Consider the following 20,012-nt stretch of genomic DNA (forward strand, 5'->3'; position numbering starts at 1 on the left):
ACTAAAATGATTGCAATGGCAAAATGATCAAACAAGCAAAATCTAACAAGCAAAAAAAGTAAGGAAAATGTGTTGGCAGTTGTGGTTTTTTGTATTTTCATCATACCTCTTTTTAATTCCCTTAACAGTAATGCCTGCACGACACAAATATATCGCTATGTCATCTACAATATCGAAAAAGACTGTTTTGAATGCAGTAATTGTCAGCTAACATATTTTAGGTTTGAGGAACTTGTTTTTTTTTTTTTTACATTAATTTAAAATTAGGCAGTGTGACAACAGCATATGCTCACACCAGATGCAAATTGTATTGTCCACTAAGCTAAGGGTCACAGAGTGATTGAAGCACCAATGAGAAAAGAGGGGATAGATGAAAATGGGCGTATATTGTAATTGATATCATCATCACAGCTTTTACCAATCGTAATATTTTCTAATATCGTGCTGCCCTAGTCTCTTCCACTGTTATTTGTGGCATCACAATCATTTGGGAATCACTACACAAACCTCACTGTAACCAGTTAATGTGCGGTTTGGTTCTATCCCAGGTAGTGAGCTTTTCCATTATACGGTCTGTTCCTCACTATAGTGGGCGGGCCATGAGCGGCAGCAGCTGTGGTCAACTCTTTGCTGATGTTTACAGTGAGACTCATCAATGGAGAAGGTTGTGGTTCTGATGGACTCAAATAAACCTAGATATTTAATTTCGTCTTATAGAAATTCATTGCTGGCCAATGCATAATGGTGAAGACGCAGATTATTTTGCAGTACAAATATATATATTTGTACTGCAAATAGATATATTTGCAGTACAAATACTGCAAATATATCTATATCCTGGCACTTTTACGTTTTTAATTTGCAGCCTTTTGGATTTAGGTAACGATGTAAACCATCACACCAAGTTGATATTATGTAGTTTCGGTGTTTCACACAGTCTGCGCAAAACTACAACTGACCACAGCTTCAGCGTTTCTCTTTTCTTTATTGCTGCCCGTTCTTCAGATAGACAAGCTGCTTGCAGGTTTGCTAAACACTGTCGTACCTCTCCAAAACTTAAAGCATGTGTTCCTAGCGCTGCTCTTGACTAAACTCATATTTACACTTCTCCGTACTGAGAAGTTCTCTGACAACAGACCGCATGTCCCCGGTCTATAGCTAAACTATAGTTTTGAGTTTGGTGTGCGAGCCGGTCAACTAATGCAGTGAGCTGTCAATCAAATTGCTTTCGACGCAGTACTCGACTAGTACTACCCCTGAAGCAGGTGCAAAAATCTTAAAACAGCCACGCAGAGCTGGACCAGATCTGCTGATGGAAAATTAGGAAAATTAATCTGGTGGATTGAGACCGAACCAGTTGGAGGCGGTCTAGTGGAAAAGTGCCTTAGAGGACCTAATGTGGTTTAGAAACAATATAAAATTAAAGTCTGTTTAGAATATTGGTGGGCAATCCCAGTCCTCAAGGGCTGGTGCTCTGCAAGTCTTAGATGTCTTCTCCCTGGTCCAACACACTTCAATCAAATAGCTGAATTACCTCCTCAGTGCAGTAATGTTCTCCAGAGTGCTGCTAAGGTCTGGGGTCTATACGGATGTATACAGAATGTGGGAAAAAAATAAAGAAAATTGGAAAGATCTGCACATGAAGGTCTTTGTTGTAAGTTATGCCTTGTGAAATTATGACTTTTTTTAATGGAAATCTTAACATTCTTCGCTAAAAAATGAACCTTTAAGTTGAAAGGTAAGCCGCATTCCTGCTTGTTGATGCTTATATGAGGAAAAGCCGAGCTTAGACTGGGATCAGTGAGGTCACTAGTTTAGATGAAGAGGTAAAACTTCTCTTTGGTCTCTGAGAAACAAGATGGTGGAAGATTAAATCACTCGCCTCAGGGTAGAGGTTTTGAAACATAGTTGCTGCTCACATTGTCATAAAGTTGGTGCAGATGTATCAGGTATCTGTTTCTGGAAAACATAAAAACATAGTTTGTGTTTATTTATTTATTTTTTTCAAATGCATAATTCCAGATTTATTCTTAAATATATGGGGAAAAAATATGCATACTGTTAAGCCGAATGTTCTGTTTATTTCCATAGTGGCATGTTGGAAATGTCTGAAAAATGGCTTCAGTTAAATTAGTCTCAGGGGATAGGTTTTTAAGGGCGGGGAGTGCTGCATTAAAAAATTCTGTACATTCCGCACATTTTTTTTCTTCCTTTATAAAAATGAACGTTATTGCTCTCATGAATAATGCATATGGGTGTTCAGTTGCTGCAGCGATGAAAATTAGGCCTGTTTACGTGCTGTGGTTATATACACACACAAGCTTTTTTTTTTTTTTTTTTCCCTCAGCCGTTTCTAGAGGTAGAGCAGAGCCTGAGTAGCTTTTCTGAAAATACAAATTTTCACCAAAGCAAATCTCATTTCTTTGAGTGAAAAGAGGAGGGGGGGGGAACTCCCGCGGGTTTAATGAATCCATAAATCACAATAGTGCCAGGTTTGCTGCGGCTGCGTCAGCGTGCAGTGTAATTTTGATTTTCATCAAAAATTTAATCTGCCAGCCTACAAGGGTTTAGCAGCAGTCCGGATGCAGCCCTGAATTTCTAATTTTAGGGGCCTGATCTTTCAGGATTTATTTTTGTATAATTCAACACTGCTTTTCAATATCTCTTGTTATTAAATTTTAATTCGTGGCATTAACATATAGATTGAAAAGGTTTTTATGGGTTTTTTGAGTGTATGCTGATGGAATTTTACTAGACGACACAGTTTCTTTTTCCAGAACATCCCATGTGTGTATGTATGTGTGAAAGCGAGAGACAGCGGTGGCGGAGTTTATCCATTTCTTTGCATTATTGCTTTTTGAAATCGTTGGTCATACACCATCTTGGAATATATTTACTACCGAGGACAGAGAACTTTGTATTTGATTAAAGAAATGGAAAATGCAGGCATTAGTGTGAAGCAGGTTTTGGTGAAGTCCAGCTCCTAGTCACTCACTCTGCTCTGGATAATATAAACATGCAGTCAAAGCAGTGATTGAAGTGACCCCCCCTCCCCCTCTGCTACCCCTCCCTCCTCTCTCCTTTTTCCCCTGTTTTTGCTGATTCCTATTTTAATCCCTCCAGAGTGGAAACATTTTTATGAGCGTTAAGCAAATTTGTATTTTATATTTGGAATCTTTTTTTTCCAGCCTGTTAAACATGCAGAGCTTTGGGACTTTAGGTCAAGCAACGCAATTTTGTAAAAATGAGGAAACCTCAGCAATTTAAAAACACAGTGATTGATAAACAGAATTATTGTGCAGAAACTCGTTTAGTATTACCCAAATATAGGCTGAGTATTTTAAGTACCTCTGGTAAGCACTGAATTTGAAGCAGTCCTGTCCTAGAGATGTTTTTCATACGCGTAACCTCATTATGTTGTAGCCCAAGATACATTTACCACATGATATTAATGCAGAAGTAAACGTGCACAGGTATGTGAAAATGAGGTTTTGCAAATCTGAATGCAATGACATAAACACACTCAGATGTCTATGTTGACATTGATTTTGTCTTTTGTTTTTAAAATGCATACTAAACAACATGAACATTTTCACATTTTGTCACATTGCATCCATGAACTCCATGAACTATTGTAGGATTTTATGGGATAGACCAACACAAAGTAGTGTGTTGAGAAATGAAAGACAAGAATATATTGTTTTCAAAAATGCTGACAAATAAAAATCTTAAAAGTGTGGCATGAATTTGTATTTATCCCAGGTGAGGTAATACTTTGCTTCCTTCACTGTCAGCAGCAGCAGTGTTTAGTTGAATTCTTGCCTTTACTCTGGAGATTTACTCTTAACACATGTACATGTTTTGATCTAAACATGTTACTTTGGAAATGTAGATTTGCAAAACCAAAAATCAGCTCTTTCATCTTCACAATTTTGAGTTTTTGTATGTCTGTTTATAACCTTTTACGATATACAGAAAGAGACATGAAGCCGATGTGCATCTGGTTTAGATTTTCTCTTGCCATCCTGCTGTAGGCTATGGTATATAGGCCGCCTCAGACTGTAAGAAAACATAGGCCAGATGGCAAATTTTGCATTTTGGCTTTAATTAGAGGAAAACAAGCCACATCTAACATTTTATATACTAATTTAGAGCCTGCATTAAAAATGGTACTCAAAACAGGTTGCGTCGGTGAGAAGGGAAGTGAACGTTTTCTGAAAGGAAAGCGTTGGCATTATTTATCCTGATTTCAAGTGACAAAAGAGAAAGAAAAACAAAAATCTTTATTATTTAGCCTCAGGGAAGTTTGTTGCATAGTTCCTCCCACAGGTAAATTCATTAAGAGAACAGATCAAAAATCTTTTCAGTATTGATAAGTGAAAGTTTGCTCAGTTTTAGGCTTTTTAAGGATGAAATTCAAAAAAAGAAATTCTACTATCAGACTTTTTGAATTTTATGTTCAAAATTATTTGATGTAATTTAGCATACACTGCGTTTAAAAACGAGGCACTTTTATAATTTACAGCTATGTTCCTCCAGGAGTTCTGGGTATGTTTATTGGTCATCATGGTAAGACGTCTTGCTCCACACATCATTGCACTTAGACAGAACAAATAAATTCAGGATTTTAAAAGAAAACTAAATGCTTTGTTTGTTGTTGTTTTTTTTAATCTAAAAAAGTACCGTACTCATAAATAATTATGAGCATTGGCCAAAATAATTAAGATTTTTTGCATGAGCCCTACACAGAGTTTGTCAAACATTGCTTTCAACATTCGTAATAACCAGAAAATATATTAAACACAAAGAGTTCTGCGGCTGCAGTAAAAGGTAATGGTATATGGCAACATAATATTTATGTAGCAACATGTGTGCACTATTTTACTGTTTCAATGGTTAAATAGAACATTCTAAGTACTTTCCTACCTATAAGCCATTCTGTACCCTACAGTTACCAATTTATGTGGAGAGCTTTGAGATGATTAATGACAAGAGTGACCAGAAGAAAAAAAATAGTACTGCTGGTCAATCTGTTTTCAATTTAATTAGGAAGTTTCTTTGGTCTTTGCCTTTTTGTTCTTTAATGAACAATTTTGCCTTTCTGGGCCCCGAACAGCAATTTAAATGAAACCATCTGAGAAGGAATGTGGCACTGGGTTAACTGGGATGCTTTTTTTTAAGTACAAGAAGCATAACATTTTGCTTTGTGTTGTTGATATATTTAGGTAAATAAAAATTTGTTTTGTCCTAATTATTTTAGTGGTCTTAAGCAATAGTTATCTGCAATATCTTATGGTTCGTTGTACCTTGTCTGATTTTTTTTTTTAGCTTTGTGTTTGTACTTGACCTTAAATCATTCAAGTGTAAAAAACACATATCTCAAAGGATTACCCATTATTGTGTCTACTAATGCCAGAATGAAAAACTTTTAAAACTCTGTAGCTGCATCAGAGAGGAAGGTTGGACATTTAATTAAATCAAATAGCTAGACCAGTTGCTTTCAGAAGGCAGTTATGGTTTAGGGAGACAGTTGAGCAGCAAAGGGCCTTTAAAGGGAAGAAGAACAGCTTAGGGGGTCTTAAAATTTTAAATTTGGTTATAAAACAAGTTTTATATCCAGGAAATGGAGTAACTTTAGAGTGATTGTAGATCCAGGAGAACCTGAGAACCTGATCTAGAAGAGTTTTCAGTTCAAAGGCAGAATCAGAAATTTATCTAAGCTAAATTTAGAAAAGTAGCCCACAGAGAAAACCTTTGCTTTTTACCTTAATTTAATTTTTTGGTGCCTTGTTTGGTTTGTTGTTTATCTCAGCACATGTTGTAAATGAAACAAACATTTCTGCAGATATACAGTACATACCTGTAAATGAAGAATGTGGTATTTGCTGTTTTTAGTGGTTTTCCTCATTTTGCATTCAGAATCTACATGTATGTCATTCATAAAACTTGCTCACTTTGTTGTGGAAATCCACTCATTTTTCTTTTTGTTAATTTGTGACATAGAGCATCAGCAAGTTAACTTTTCTTAGCTACAGGGCAAAACCTCATGTCTCTGTTTTTTGTCATTTTTTTACTGATTGAATCACTTACCCTGGCAATAATTCACATCTGTGTGCGGTCCTGTTAGTATTTTCAAAAAAGTTTAGTTTTCAGAAATATAAGTTTTACTATTTTTTAAATAGTAAATAAGTACACAGTAATATTCCAGCATTAACGGTCAAACAATTTTGCTGCAACTGTAATTCTTTCTCCAATTTAAATTTAGGAGGGGTTTCATGTGCAAACAAGATGATTTTATATTTTTAGCCAAAATGTAGCCTGATTCCAGGCTAAATAACACAACAGTGTATGCATAAGGTTCTAGTTACATACCTTGGTATTCTAAAAATATTTTAAAAAGTGTGTTTTCTTTTGATGAAATTGTAAACTCATCAATTAATGTCCTTGTCTTTATAGTACAGCCAGTGCTCTTTTCCTTTACAGTTCTTCATGATACAGCTATTTTGAATAAATCATTCAATCGTGGGCTAATAAAGGCCTCATTTTCCTTTGCCTTTGAAGGACATAGTTTGCTTGAGTTCAACTTTGCTGACTTACTAATACTTCTTTAAGATGAAACTAGATTTTGCATTGAAGTATTTTCATAAGCATGCTATGATCCTTGCCTCAGCAATATTTAATTCCTGAGTTTTGCCTGGAGTCCTTTTCACTGGTTTGATTTGACTGCGGTCTGAACAGTGCTTGGTTTTGCTCATCAAATCTGTTTTTACTTTTAAAAACGATAAAAAAAAAATTGTTATAGAAGTGGAATTTTGAAGAAAGAGATTAACTTGAATAAAGCTGTAAATTGAAATGTTGAAAAAGTGAAGTGCTGTAAATACTTTCCAGGCGCACTATGATTCCGACTAAATGAAAAACGGCTAAATATGAGGTATACATCAATGGAAACTGAAGGATCTCAAAGTGGAACACCATCTTAAGAAAACACTTTTCCACATGACTGAGTGGGAGAATGTTGAACTAATGTTTTAATGTATTATGTCACCAAGACGTAAAATCTGGCGCCACTCTGTAAATGATAAAAGAGTAGCTCATTTTTCAGTTGACCCAGAAGACTTTTGAGAGGTCTGCCCACACGGTTACTTCAAATTGGATTTAAATGTTTTTTGCAGTGCTGAAATGCATAGAGGAACTTTTGCGGCTTGTATTTCTGTTGGGTTGTCTTCAGTTGAAAATCAACTATTAAAACCACATAACCAGGGGGCAGTCCCACCAGATTAACATGTTTCACTGTTAAATCATCATCTTGTTCCTATCACATACTTACAAATAAATTGAATAAATAAATAGTTTATTTCACTTAATAAACTATTAAGCAACTCAGTTTATTAGTAAAATATATGTAGGCTGATGTTTTCAAGTCTTCACATACTTGAAAACATCAGCCTACATATATGAAAACATCAAGTATAAGTGGCAAGGGCAAAATTAATTATGAATATTTTTCACTTGTAGTTAGCAAAAGGTCAACGCTTAAGGCCCTGTAAACAGTGTATTTTTTAAATAATTATGAAAAAAATGTGCCCCACAGAACAGGCTGCGGCACTCCAGAAGATGCTGTAGTCGGTATGCCAGGCCATTTGGTGGCGCTGTAACACCACAGAGAACATGGATAGAGAGAGATGAAGTCTTGACGTCATTGTTTAAAAAAGACATGACTTGGATGGCCACATGGAAACATGAAACTGGCATTTTGGAATTTACTCACACTCGGAATAAATTCCGAGCATTTCAAAAATGATCATTTCTGGTCTACCGACAAACCAAATCTCGGAAGATTGCGGATGTGAAGCCTAATCGACGTTTTTTTTATCCGCAGATAAAAAATGTATGCAGACACACTTAAAATAGTTTCTGTGTGGATGGGGCCTAAAATTACAATATTACATGTGAAAAGCGAGTTAAATACCTGCTTAAATATTTTTTTCAAATAAACAAATTACTCATGCAACAAGTTTGGTTTGACAATGAATAACTATTAATAAGAAGCAAGGGCAATTATTAATGAGGTTGTTGATAGAACTGGGCAATTAATCAATGAATCAAATTTGCTGTTTATAAAGATTAAATTTAGGAAAATCAGGATTGTTTTTCACCGCAGCAGTCTTTCGGCTTAGAGTGAGCTCAGGCCACCCAGGGCCTGCCATCTTGTTTTACAAGCATGTTTTACAGCTTGTATTTAGTTAGACTTTGAATTCAGGTCAACTCCCAGAAGGGATGATTAAGGTTTTGAAAATATTTTCTAACATTTTTAATTTCTTTTAAAACAGAAAGGAAGTTAATTAAAATCGGAAATCGGATTGGGTATGAGATTTTATTTTTAAGTCGTATTGTCAACTGTTTTTTTTTTGTTTTACTAATACCTGCTTATGAGGCTTAGCATTATAGAACTAAAGATGAGGCAGTGAATTCATTCACTGTTTAATGTTAATCCAACACGACTTTCAAATTCCAATTTCCAGATTTGTGTGTATGTACATGTAAATCAGTACGTACAATCTTATCCAACATGAGGAGGTGCAAATCTTGGAGAAACTTAATCTTCATTTCCTCAGGTTCATTTGAAACTGTTTCTGCTTGTGTAGTTTTTACCACTTCCTTTTTGGCCATGACTTTAGGATGAAGCTGCATTAATTGATGTGAAGCGACACATGGTGTTTCAGAAAGAATATCTAACAGCATTTAGGTCACACAATTATAATAAAAACAGCTGTGTTGAAATCAAAATTCACTTGAACAATAATGAATGGGATGGCTTTGGGGGGTTTTTTCACTGTGAACCTTGCACTTTATTCTATTTTAATTTGTGACATTTTGTTGAATTAAGGGGTTTTAAAGTCCTCTTATAGTTTCTTAGGGGAGAAAAAGCACATCAAACCCTTACAGTAGTGCCGACTGACAACATGCCACAAGTAACAACTATTTTCTGTAGAGTTCAGGGAAGCATACCAGAATATGGAAAATATTAATGCTAGTCATAACTTTAGAACATTCAGTGACAATAAAACAGCAAAATTTAGTGGAAAAATCCAGTTGAAAATATGTTTCTTCAAACTAAAGGTCATAAAAAACTTAATATCTTCATTTTGTTTTTTAGTGATTTATTCATGCATGATTAAAGTTATTCCTCAATCTGATTATATGCAACATGAACTTCTCACACTTGTATCTTAATTTCTGTAGCTCCAGTACACAAGCCCAGCGTGCTAAATATTTAATAAACTAACAATAGACTCTAAATAAATAATCATAGATGATTGGTTATTGCTTTGGTCTGAGCAAAGCAACCTCTCAGATCACTGAATCTTCCTCTAGGTATTCTACAGAGATGTTAATAAAGAGAAATATTGTGTACTTTAAAAAAATTGCCTAAAAAGCTATATTTTAAAGATAGTTTTTTTTTCTCTAAATATTAGCTTTGCTGTGCTTATTGTTCTCATTGCCTCTATGGTAATCATTAGCTGTTCTGCATGAATAAAGAAGGGCCAGATAGCTCTGCAGGTTTTTTGCCTCATCTGTGTGGTTTACTGTGTGTGCACAGAGAAAAATACACCCATCCTTAAGATTAAAACACGTACATGCATCTCGTTTGAGGATTTGACTTGCATTACTTATGTTGACCATTTTCATTCCAGTGAATATTTACATTCATGTCAACCTGTTATAGTCTGTTGGAATATGATAGTAGTAGGATAATTTTGGTTGCAGCTTCTTATATTTCATTTTGTTTTTGGTTTTTTACTGTTGTTCTTTTACTTCAGAGTCTCAGTTTTCTGATCTTTAACAGCTGTTCCCCAACTGTTCATTTACTTACCAGTGTAGCATCCAGACCGATATGTAAAACTGGGTTGATGTTGGAACTGGGAAGGAGGTTGGTCACGTGGTATTTGTTTGTTATGACAGTGACAATCACTCAGCACAGGATTGTACCGAGTTTAACTGAAGCAGAGAATAAGTGGTGATGTCAGCGGGGTGTTAATTTATTTATTTTTTCCAAAATATCAAAGGGTAGGGACATATGTGATATCGCTATCATCCATAATAGCAATATCTATGTCGGATACTAGCCCAAATATTCATATTGGTGTATCCGTAGTCCACAACATGATGTTTCCAGTCTATTCCTAATAAGTTCTGTTAATAAAAATACTCCTTTTTTCCTTATGTTCCTGCTGTCTTCATCTCTACATTTGGGTCCACAACAACACCTAAACATTAAGGGGTGTTGTCTCTTTTTTTTTCCATCGCAGTTTAACTTAGCCACCCCTGTGTACTACTGTGAAATATGTGAAAGTAGAAATCAAAATAAAGTGCAAGATCTTTGTCTACCAGTAATGGGGGGCAGAATTTTTGATTTTAAAGCCTTCCTGGGTCCTGTTGTCTTCATGAAGCATCATGTTTTTATTTAGAGATTTTTGGAAGGGTCCCTGTAAAATCTAGGCCAAGTGAAGAAAAGAAGATTTTACATTTTATTGATCATGTTTTCGTTTTAAGCTGACATTAATACGTTATACTCATAATAGTTTATTTAAGTGCAGCTAAATTCTATGTATCTTTCTCAAATTGCTGTACCTGCCCAGAACATGGAAATATAATTTTAATGGTCAGTTACTTTAGCTCAGAGGTGAAATATTCTAAAATTTCACATCAGTAACACCACAATCTGCCTTTTTCTGTTTCAGAGATAAATGGCTAGTTTGAACTATAAAAAACTCAAAGGAATTTTTTTTTCTCAATTTTGAAAAGTTGTTTTATATAAAATTTCTTGTCAGACTCAAAGGTATCGCACCCTGTGTCTTCACCTTTTGTGAAGACTTTCAGAAAAAAAACAAATTTTATTTTCACTTGATTTCATTTAATCAGTTTGCTTTCTGAACAAGAAAATTAGCAAAAGGCAGTTATTGAATTGCGCTGTTTTCCAGTGTTGCTTTTATTGTGTTATGCATTCTAAATCTACTTTCGACTTTGCATTGCTTTAAAACAACTTTTAATTTAGATCCTCTTTCTTTAAATTGTACCGAATCAGAAACGGATGAATTACAGTAGTTGCAAAAGTATTGCCGTACTCCAGGCATTGTACCAATCATTTCAAGGATGCTTATTGGTCCCCCGAAAAACGATAAAAAGACATTATCATGAATCAATAAAATCCTCCCAGGCCGAACTTGAAAACTGGACCTTATGCTGCTAACACTTAGCTTTCGTCAACAACATAGGCGGAAGTGAAAGCTCTGCGCAACGCAAGTAATAACCCAGCCGGAACACGGTGCATTAAATAAAATATAGCTTAACGAAGCTTCGAGGTAGATAAATTTTCCTCAAAGAATTTTAATAATCGAGGTACTCGAATCACTCGAGGAAAAGTTTCAGCCCTACATAATTGTAATATGGAAGGAAAGAGCTACATGATATTTACATATGAAGTAGGCCCAACTGGAAATAAAACCTTATGTACCCAATTGACTTCAGAACTCACCTAATTAGTAGACATAGCTATTTTATGAAGGCCGCAACTGTTTTAGAGAACAACAAAGCAACTATTTTTAAATAGATGTTGACAGATGCTGTCGTTGCATTCTGACTGGGCTTGAGCTATTTTGGCAAGATGCATAGGTGAAAAAAATATAATCTTGCAATGACATACCTTTAAAAGATTTTGTACAGTATTAACTCGGTTTCTTTAATTTCCAAAAGTTGGGTAGTTTAGGTGGGAATCTGACAAAGTCTCAACCCTTAGGAAAACACCTAGTTTTAATGTTTCCACCAACTTTTTTAACTGCATGTGCAGATCTACCATCTGATTCAAAAAAGAGCAATGTTTGGTTTTAGTATTATCCATTTTAGGTCATGTGTCTTATCCAGAGAGAGGTGCTTTTGGGGTTTAAAGAGACTTGTTGCTGTATTGGTGTGCTATTATTAGAAGACAGATTTTCCTTCCTTCCATAACATCATTCGTTTTGGCATACTTCTGTTTTGGTTGGTTGCATTTGAGCTCATTCTTTTAACAAGGCCTTTTATAGCCACGTGGTAAGCTGTGTAATTTAGATATTTCTCAAATTGCAGTGATTTGAGCACCACAGGGGTGTAGGATTTAAGCCATTAAAGATGACTTCCAATAACAGCTAAGCAACACTGAACACTACCACAGTAAACATCTCCATCAGTGTCTGGTTTGTGTGTACATGACTACACAATTTCAACTCTGTTGAACAGTCTCATATAGCATACTAGGATATCCTAAAGCATTAAGGGTGCCCAGATTGTTGCAAAAAGTTAGGTATAGCCAAATGCCTTCTTTCTTCACAACTTTTACAAATTATGTTAAGATAACTTAAACCTTTAGACTGATGGCATTAGTAAGATATTGGAAGATCGAGGCAGCAGTTTATACTTTGAAATTCTTCAAGTATTCATATGTAGTAAATTACTCTGAAGACAGTTTTTATAACAGTTTCTAAAAGTTTTATTAAAACAGCTTGTATTTCTCAATTAACTAGCTTGAGTGAAAAGAAACAAGGTAGTTCAATGTTTTCATCAGATGTTGTTAAAGACCAAATTAGAGATGGCTTTAATAAAGAGAAATGTTGTTTCTGAATGGAAACCAAACAGAATTAATGTTTCATGTTTTTTGTATTTATAAACAAGCTTAAACATTTTCAGAAATTATATTCAGCTATTGATTAGATTCCTTTTTTCCACATTAAAAATATTAAAAGGCACAATTTTTCATAGCACAATGTTATAATGCCTGACATCAACGGCGCTAGTTTGCCTTCCTTGTTTCTAATTGGTTAATTGTAGGTTCCTCTCAAGTACTAATTAGATCCTTTGTTATCTCAAACCACAGTCCTGTGTTTTCATAACAAATTCAAAAATGGGTCTCATGTTAAGCATAAAAAAACCCAGCTGCTGATAATCTTTGGTGGCTTGTTCTTAGATAATAGACACAAATATTAATTTCCATACACCATTGTATAATGCAAGAATGGAGTAAAGATTGGAGGCCATATAGCTACAAATTACGTTACTAGGATGTATTTTTATATCAACTGCTGTTTTTACTCCTTGTACAGAAGCACAGGCTCAGAGGAGGTGGAGTCATGAGTGCACCGGAGGCACCTAATCCTGGGAAGGAGCAGGCTGAAAGTGGAAATGGGAATGCAGCCACGGATCCATCCACAGCCGCGAGTAGTACGCCACCGACGGTTGCTGTGAAGAAAGAGCCTGGGATCTCAGAGAAGAGCAATGGGAAAGTTGGAGATGCCAACCCTGCTGAGATCTGTGTCGTTATTGGAGGAAAAGATGGAGGATCAAGCGGAGGTGGAACCCGTAGAGCTCAAACCGAGGGTATGTTTGCCCTTGGTACTCCTCCTCCAACGAAGAGCACTGACTCATGCATAGGTGTGTGATTATACTGATATATCCTTGCATTTGCTTGAAGTTTAAATAGTTACATTTATTTTTATGTGTCAAATCTATTGCCAGTTTATGAAAACAATATTCCTGCAGTGCAAAAATTTACATTCCACTGATTTGGATTTGTTTCTTTAAAAGATGAACTGTTTGAAGGATTATTGACATCCAGTTGATACTTTGTTCAGTCATTTTTGTACTGAAATCAAAATGCAGTTATGTCAACTTGTTGGGATAGCAGCTAAATATTAAAGATGGGTATTGCAAAATTTGCTTGAATAACAGGAAAATAAGTGTTTTTTACAAGTTTCTTTTAGGGGTGGAGAAGATATTTTGTATTACACATCATTCTTTCACACATCTGTTAAGTTTAAATTATGTTAATGTTCACTATTTTATGATATTGAGATACCATTCAGATGATTCAAAAATCATGTCAGCTTCATGCATGTATACAAGTGCAGCTGTATATAAGGTTGATTCATTATGTAAATTTGGTTAAAGCACACAGTCTAACACAACAACATTTACATAAATCATTATTCTGGATAAACTAGAGCAAATAAAAAATTAATTGGAATCAGCAGCTTTTAAAAACCAGCCTGCACTGGTTCTTTCTGGCTAGGCTTAATAATAAACAGGAATTTAATTAGAGATGTTGACACAAACAGTTTGTCCAAAATTTTACAGTACTACTAAATTCAAGTGTTTCATATTTGTATTTTGCAATCAAGCGAAAGTGATTGTGAATGAAAGCAACAAATCCACAAAATTGTAGGTAACATAAAATCATAGCCCAAAGTCGGGAGATGAGTTGTGAAGTGCACAGAGGTCAATCAGTACACACCTCCAAGCTTCATGTAGTCTCAAAGAGTTTAGTGCACAAATTAATGTTCTTAAAGAAATGGATGAGTGAGTTTGGAGTAGAAGAACTTAAGTGGCTGCACAGAGCCCTAACCTCAAACTGAGCAAACACATTTTGGATAAATAAGAGTGGACACTGCTACCCAGGTTTTTACATCCAACATCAGTGTCTTCCCTCACAACGTGCTTCTGGAAGAATGGTAAAAAAATATTAAAATGAATGTTCTCCTAAGTCCTGAGCAAACACTTCCTCGAAATGTTCAAGCTTTCATGGCTTCAAAGGATGGGCTGACATCATATGTTAATATATATTACGAATGAGATATCACTAAAGTTAATATGTGAGTGAGGGCAGACGGGCAAATACTTTTGGCAATAAAAAGTATATAAGGATTTGGAAATGGAAGCTGACTTCTTATGATTAGTGCTACAGTTTGAGTATATCCTTCCTTCATTCCCCCTTGCTAAAGTTTTTCTACCAAGCAATCTCAATTCTAAAGCTATGCTAGTGTTTGCTTGCACCAATTCTGTGATCAAACATTAACTGGAACAAATATTTAAAATAACACAGTGATGTAAAACAGTGCTGGTTCTTTGCACTGTGGTTTGGTTGTGAATATCTAAGCAAGGATTTTTTTTACAGAACCAGTTCAGAACCCACACTTTGTATAAACCCTTACTCTAGCATTAAAGATGCACTGATGAGAGAATTTGACCTGCCAACAGTTATTTAGCTGAGTCAAATTTATCTTTATAAAGTGTACTTCCAGCATTTAAAATACTTCTTTCTGGCCTTCTTGTCATGAGTGGTCATTAATTATTTATCTTAGGAATCACAAGATGTGTGAGAGAGCAGTCTAAAGAGGAGTTTGATTAATTTCAAACAAAGACAAATGATTTGGAGTCGACATTTTAAACTTCTCCATCTTATACCAGCAATTATAATGATTAGGGCAATTAGTATTAGTAACTGTTAATATCAGTCGTTGTGTGCATTTCTGAAGGAATGTTGACGCTTGTCCTAACTTTGAGATCTAAACTCAACATGATCCATAAGAAAGAGATCTGGAAAGTAAAATGAAAGCAAATCATTTTATCTGTAATACATTTACCCTTCATAGCATAAGTTGGCTCTGGGAACTTATGCTAACTTATGAAATGTCACTAAGATACATGTGACTTAATGTTTTGTGAAAGCATATTTTTGTACCTGAAACATTAAGAAAAAAACTACTAAAGGGTGAGAATGGCAGTCAAAGTTTAACACTTGATTTTTAGCAACCTAAAGAATCAGCTATATAGCTCATATCCATACAACATAGTTTTGTTTTAATTAGTCTCTCACACCATAAGTGCTTCTTGTGAAGTTTTTTAAAGGGGCAGTATTATGTATTTTCCAGAAACATGGCGCCATGTTTTATAATCAATTGCACCAATTCTGTGATCAAACATTAACTGGAACAAATATTTAAAATAACAGTGATGTAAAACATAATCAATGGTAACATAATCAAGTAACTATGTTACCCTTAGTTGTTATAAAAATGCTGTGAGTCAAATATGACTTAAAAAGACTTGACCTCATGATATAACACTCTCTTTAAAAACTGCTGCTCTTTCTGAAACTCTGCCTTCAAGATGTCATCACATCACTCCTCTATTAACCTTTTAACAATGTTTTTATCAGTGTATAATGAGCTCAGCAGACATGCAGTTCCACCAGGGGTTTGCTAGTTGTCTAGAGGAGCTAGTCTGGTTGAGCTGAGTGGGGAAAGCATGGTGGAGGGGTGCTCTGTAATGCATAAGCTCTAAAGCTTGGAAACTGCAGCTCCATTGAGGAGCTTCATCCTCGAAGGCAATCCTAAGTCCACCCCGGCACTTTGGACAGCTGCCGCAGGAGATTAAAGTATTTCTCAAACATGCATGACAGAATCAAGGCAACACTCAGGTATGTTTTTGATGAGGGAATAGCATAACAAACTCAAAAAAGTTGATTTTACATAATCCTGTTCCTTTAACACCTCACTGACACAGAGTATAGCCAACTTTAAGTTTTCTTCCCACAGCAACAGCTGCACCGAAGAGTGTTGTTGTCAGCAACTTCTGGTAGCGGTATGGTATCTTGTGTTAAGTGATCGGAAGAAAATTTGACTTTGAATTTAATAACAGCTGATCATAAGTGCAAGCTGGTCAAGCAGAAAATCATCTCGGGCACCAGCTGATACCTTGGCGCATGTCATGATCTTATTTACCACTGGAACTACTTTGGTGGAAAACAACTAGTATGGCATCAAGTTTTACTGGGTACACAACATTGCTATAATTTTTGCTATCCAACAAAAGAACAGTTCTCATATTTACATACTGAAATTGTGCAAGATATGATCTTAATATCATTATAACAACATTAATCTAGTTTCACTTGAGTAACTTTCAGAAGTTAATCCAAACTTGAACCTTGTGGTTCAAGTTTGTAATAGCTGTAATAAATTAATTGCTACTTACGAAATGGTACTAAAACTCATTTTGGACATGTCTATGCAGGTTCGTATGTATGTGCTGTGTGTGGGAAGAAGTACAAGTACTACAACTGCTTTCAGACACACGTCAGAGCACACAGAGGTAAGATAATTGATTTTTTTTTTTCTATATAAACTTCTTTCCTTAGAGTTTAGTATTGTAAAATGTAAATGAAATACTGGAAGTAAGACTGCACAATATATTGAATTGCATTTGTTTTTGTAATATCAGTGTGTGCAAAAGACTTCCTTGAAAGGTTATTGAATACTTTCATGCTCCTCATGTTACTAATATTTTTTGCCAGTTTTGTTGTCAATTGTACAATCTTCCAGGAAGAGTTAATGCTGCAAGTCTGTTCTTCAATTTGGATTAATTTTAACTGTATGTAACTGACTTGGAATCTTATTATTGGATTGGATTGAATAGATATTTTTATTCTTTTTAGAAAGTGTATTGAGATGGAATTGTTGCTCGATTTGCACATGGGATTTACAAAGTGGTGGCTGCATCTTAATGACACCGGTAAAAGAAAGGGCCCCTAAAATCTGTTTTATTAATTTGCAAATTCCTCTTTTTATTCTACGAAATTACACTTTTTCTATTATTATTTCTCTGAATTCCATCTTTTTCATTCTAACCATATTTATTAACCCATAAACTGTGTAATTGTAGAGTGAATGAAAAATAATTCACCAAATCAATAGCCAGATAATTCCAAGATTAATGTTATTAAACGTTCACAAATATCACAACATTTTGTGGATCAACAAATTAGTGATTGTTTTTTAAGGTAATAACTAATATCGCCCTCATTTTTTGTTTGTATTTTTTAAGGTTTTATTAGCACTAGTGGCATTTATTTGATAGTGAATTGACAGTAAAGTGGGTAATGAGAGAAAGAGAAAGACATGCGGCAAAGGTCTCCAGGCCTGGAGTCGAGCCTGCGACAGCCGTGTCGAAAACTGAGGCCCCCATATGTGGGTTGTGCTTGACCCCTGCACCATCACAGCAATTCCACCCTAATTTTAAAAACAAACAATAAAAAACAGAACAAAAAACCTCTCATATTTTTCATTAAAAAAACAAGTCTTTATGTTTAAAGCTTTAGAGTTGATCTAACCTATCAACAGCTGAAAATTTTTCTTGAAACACTAGACTTACAAACAGCAAAACTTTGTGCACATTTGCATAACAAAAATGATTTGTCTTCATTTGTTTTTCTTCCATCTGTCACAGACTTCACCAATGAAGTATATCACTATCAGTCAATCTGTGTTAATCTTGTGTTATTTGCACTGACCTGAGTTTTACATTTTTTTGGAACAAGTTTCAGAGAGCTTTTTCACCATGGCTGACATTTTGTTTTGTGTCTGTATGGGAAGGAAAATTAATCTCCTGCCTAAATACTTCAGAAACTTGTACCTTTCAACACTTGCAGATACAGTATGTGTGAATTCTGTCATATTTTCCATTTGTATAGACGTGGATTAATACTAACTGATGAGGTCAAGTCAGGATTAAATACAAACACGTTAATCACTGATTATCAGAAACAATATTCTGTATCAGTCAGGTTCCAGCATTTTCATTCAACAGTCAAAAGGTCAACTTTGCAGGATGAAGCTTTGTCATCTGCCTTTTATTTTCAAATTAAATTGAATTTGCTGCTAAAATAACTGGCTGGACATCCTCCAGCCAGTTATGGAGGATGCATTATTTATTATTTTATCTGTATTTATTCTTTACATCTGTGTTGTATCTCCTCTAGTTTCACAACAACACATATATTTGGGAGCTTTTGAAGTCAGTTGTTACAGTTTTGTAAATGTTTCTCTGTTCTTGGTTGTCAAAGGATTTCAACTGCTCAGCATTTCGAGCTCTCCTTTGTTTTGTCTTTTGTGTCATAATGATTTCAGTGAATGACAGGTCTGGTGTGCTCAGAGGTCAGTATAGGACCTATGTTATTCTGAAACAATGCAATATATTGCAATTCACAGGGTAAAATGCCACCACAGGAAGTTATTATGATTTGCATCAACTCCAACCAAAACTAAAAGGCAGCACCTTTAAACATTGACACCCTGTAAGGAAAAGCAAGTTAGTTCAGATTCATATCACATTTCACATGGGCCCGTTAAAAAGAAAATAATACAATATTCAAAGGAGAAAAAGCTTCAACTTTGCTTGGACTTAAAGGATTGCATGCATGTTCTGGTATGAGAAGCCTTCTTTTTGGCTAAAACACAAAGGAGTATAAAATACAAGGCAACAGGGGGGTATTATAAGCCCGGATAAGAAAATCAATAGACTTCTATATTTCCACATAGCAAGAAGTTGCCTGTTGCTGTAGGTGTCTTTCTTTTTGTTGTTGTTGTCAAGCCTCTGATTCCAAATTGCCAACATGCTTTTTTAAAGCACACACTCAGATTACAGTACACCGACTTTGTTTGGTCAGTGTGAACAAAAAAGATACAGAGGAACAAAATAATAGTAATTTTTGCCACAGTTTGCTCATATGCTTTATTGTCTTCTAATAATTTGGTGCAAACAGAGCTGGATCTTTAAGTACATGTTGGCATTACTCTATTCAAGCAAGTCCAAACCTATTTTTTTTTCATTATAGAATCAGAGAGCATGGTTGGAGATGGTCTGCCTCAGACACCCAATAGTAAGTACACCGTTGCCAATTATCCATTAAACAAACTTTGTTTGCATGACAGCAGATTTGATGTAGTTTTTAAAACAGATACACGAATGTAGATAATTGCACACACAATGGGAAGATTGTGGAAACAAAATGCAAGTAATTGAGGTAATCTTTTACAGTGTGCAATTTAAAAATGGGTTACTGAGAAAAGGTTAAGTCCAAGATGATGAATACCAGTCATATAGGACCAGTTTTTACCTGGCGCCCTAACGTCACTTTTAAAGTTTGATTAGGACTAAAAATACTTGTGCCTCAGAGTAGTACTTGCGAGTTATTTATACATCTACCTACACATGCTCACTGTGCTTTTTATGTGAATATGCAACCTACAGACTTCAGTACATGTACATTGCATAGTGAAAGAAAACAAAGTAAAGAGCAGTTAATGGAGCTAGAATGAGAACGTCTAGATGGTGTATGAGGAGGACAAGCTGAATGCTACAATGCT

General features: G+C 35.2%; 1 protein-coding gene across 7 annotated transcripts in view; it reads left to right on the forward strand.

Moving 5' to 3' along the window:
• Positions 1 to 20,012, forward strand: part of znf618 (zinc finger protein 618) — a 43,859-nt gene that overhangs the window by 2,126 nt on the left and 21,721 nt on the right. For 6 of the 7 annotated variants that reach the window (XM_023338362.1, XM_023338368.1, XM_023338365.1 and 3 more), the window contains 3 exons: positions 13,134 to 13,461; positions 16,882 to 16,959; positions 19,481 to 19,525. In XM_023338362.1, the coding sequence (XP_023194130.1) occupies positions 13,161 to 13,461; positions 16,882 to 16,959; positions 19,481 to 19,525 (424 nt within the window). In that variant the 5' untranslated portion in view covers positions 13,134 to 13,160. The remainder of the gene's footprint in view (positions 1 to 13,133; positions 13,462 to 16,881; positions 16,960 to 19,480; positions 19,526 to 20,012) is intronic. The other variant, XM_023338367.1, reaches the window with a different exon arrangement.

The sequence above is a fragment of the Xiphophorus maculatus genome, chromosome 8 (assembly GCF_002775205.1).
Source record: "Xiphophorus maculatus strain JP 163 A chromosome 8, X_maculatus-5.0-male, whole genome shotgun sequence".
Taxonomy (NCBI): Eukaryota; Metazoa; Chordata; class Actinopteri; order Cyprinodontiformes; family Poeciliidae; genus Xiphophorus; species Xiphophorus maculatus.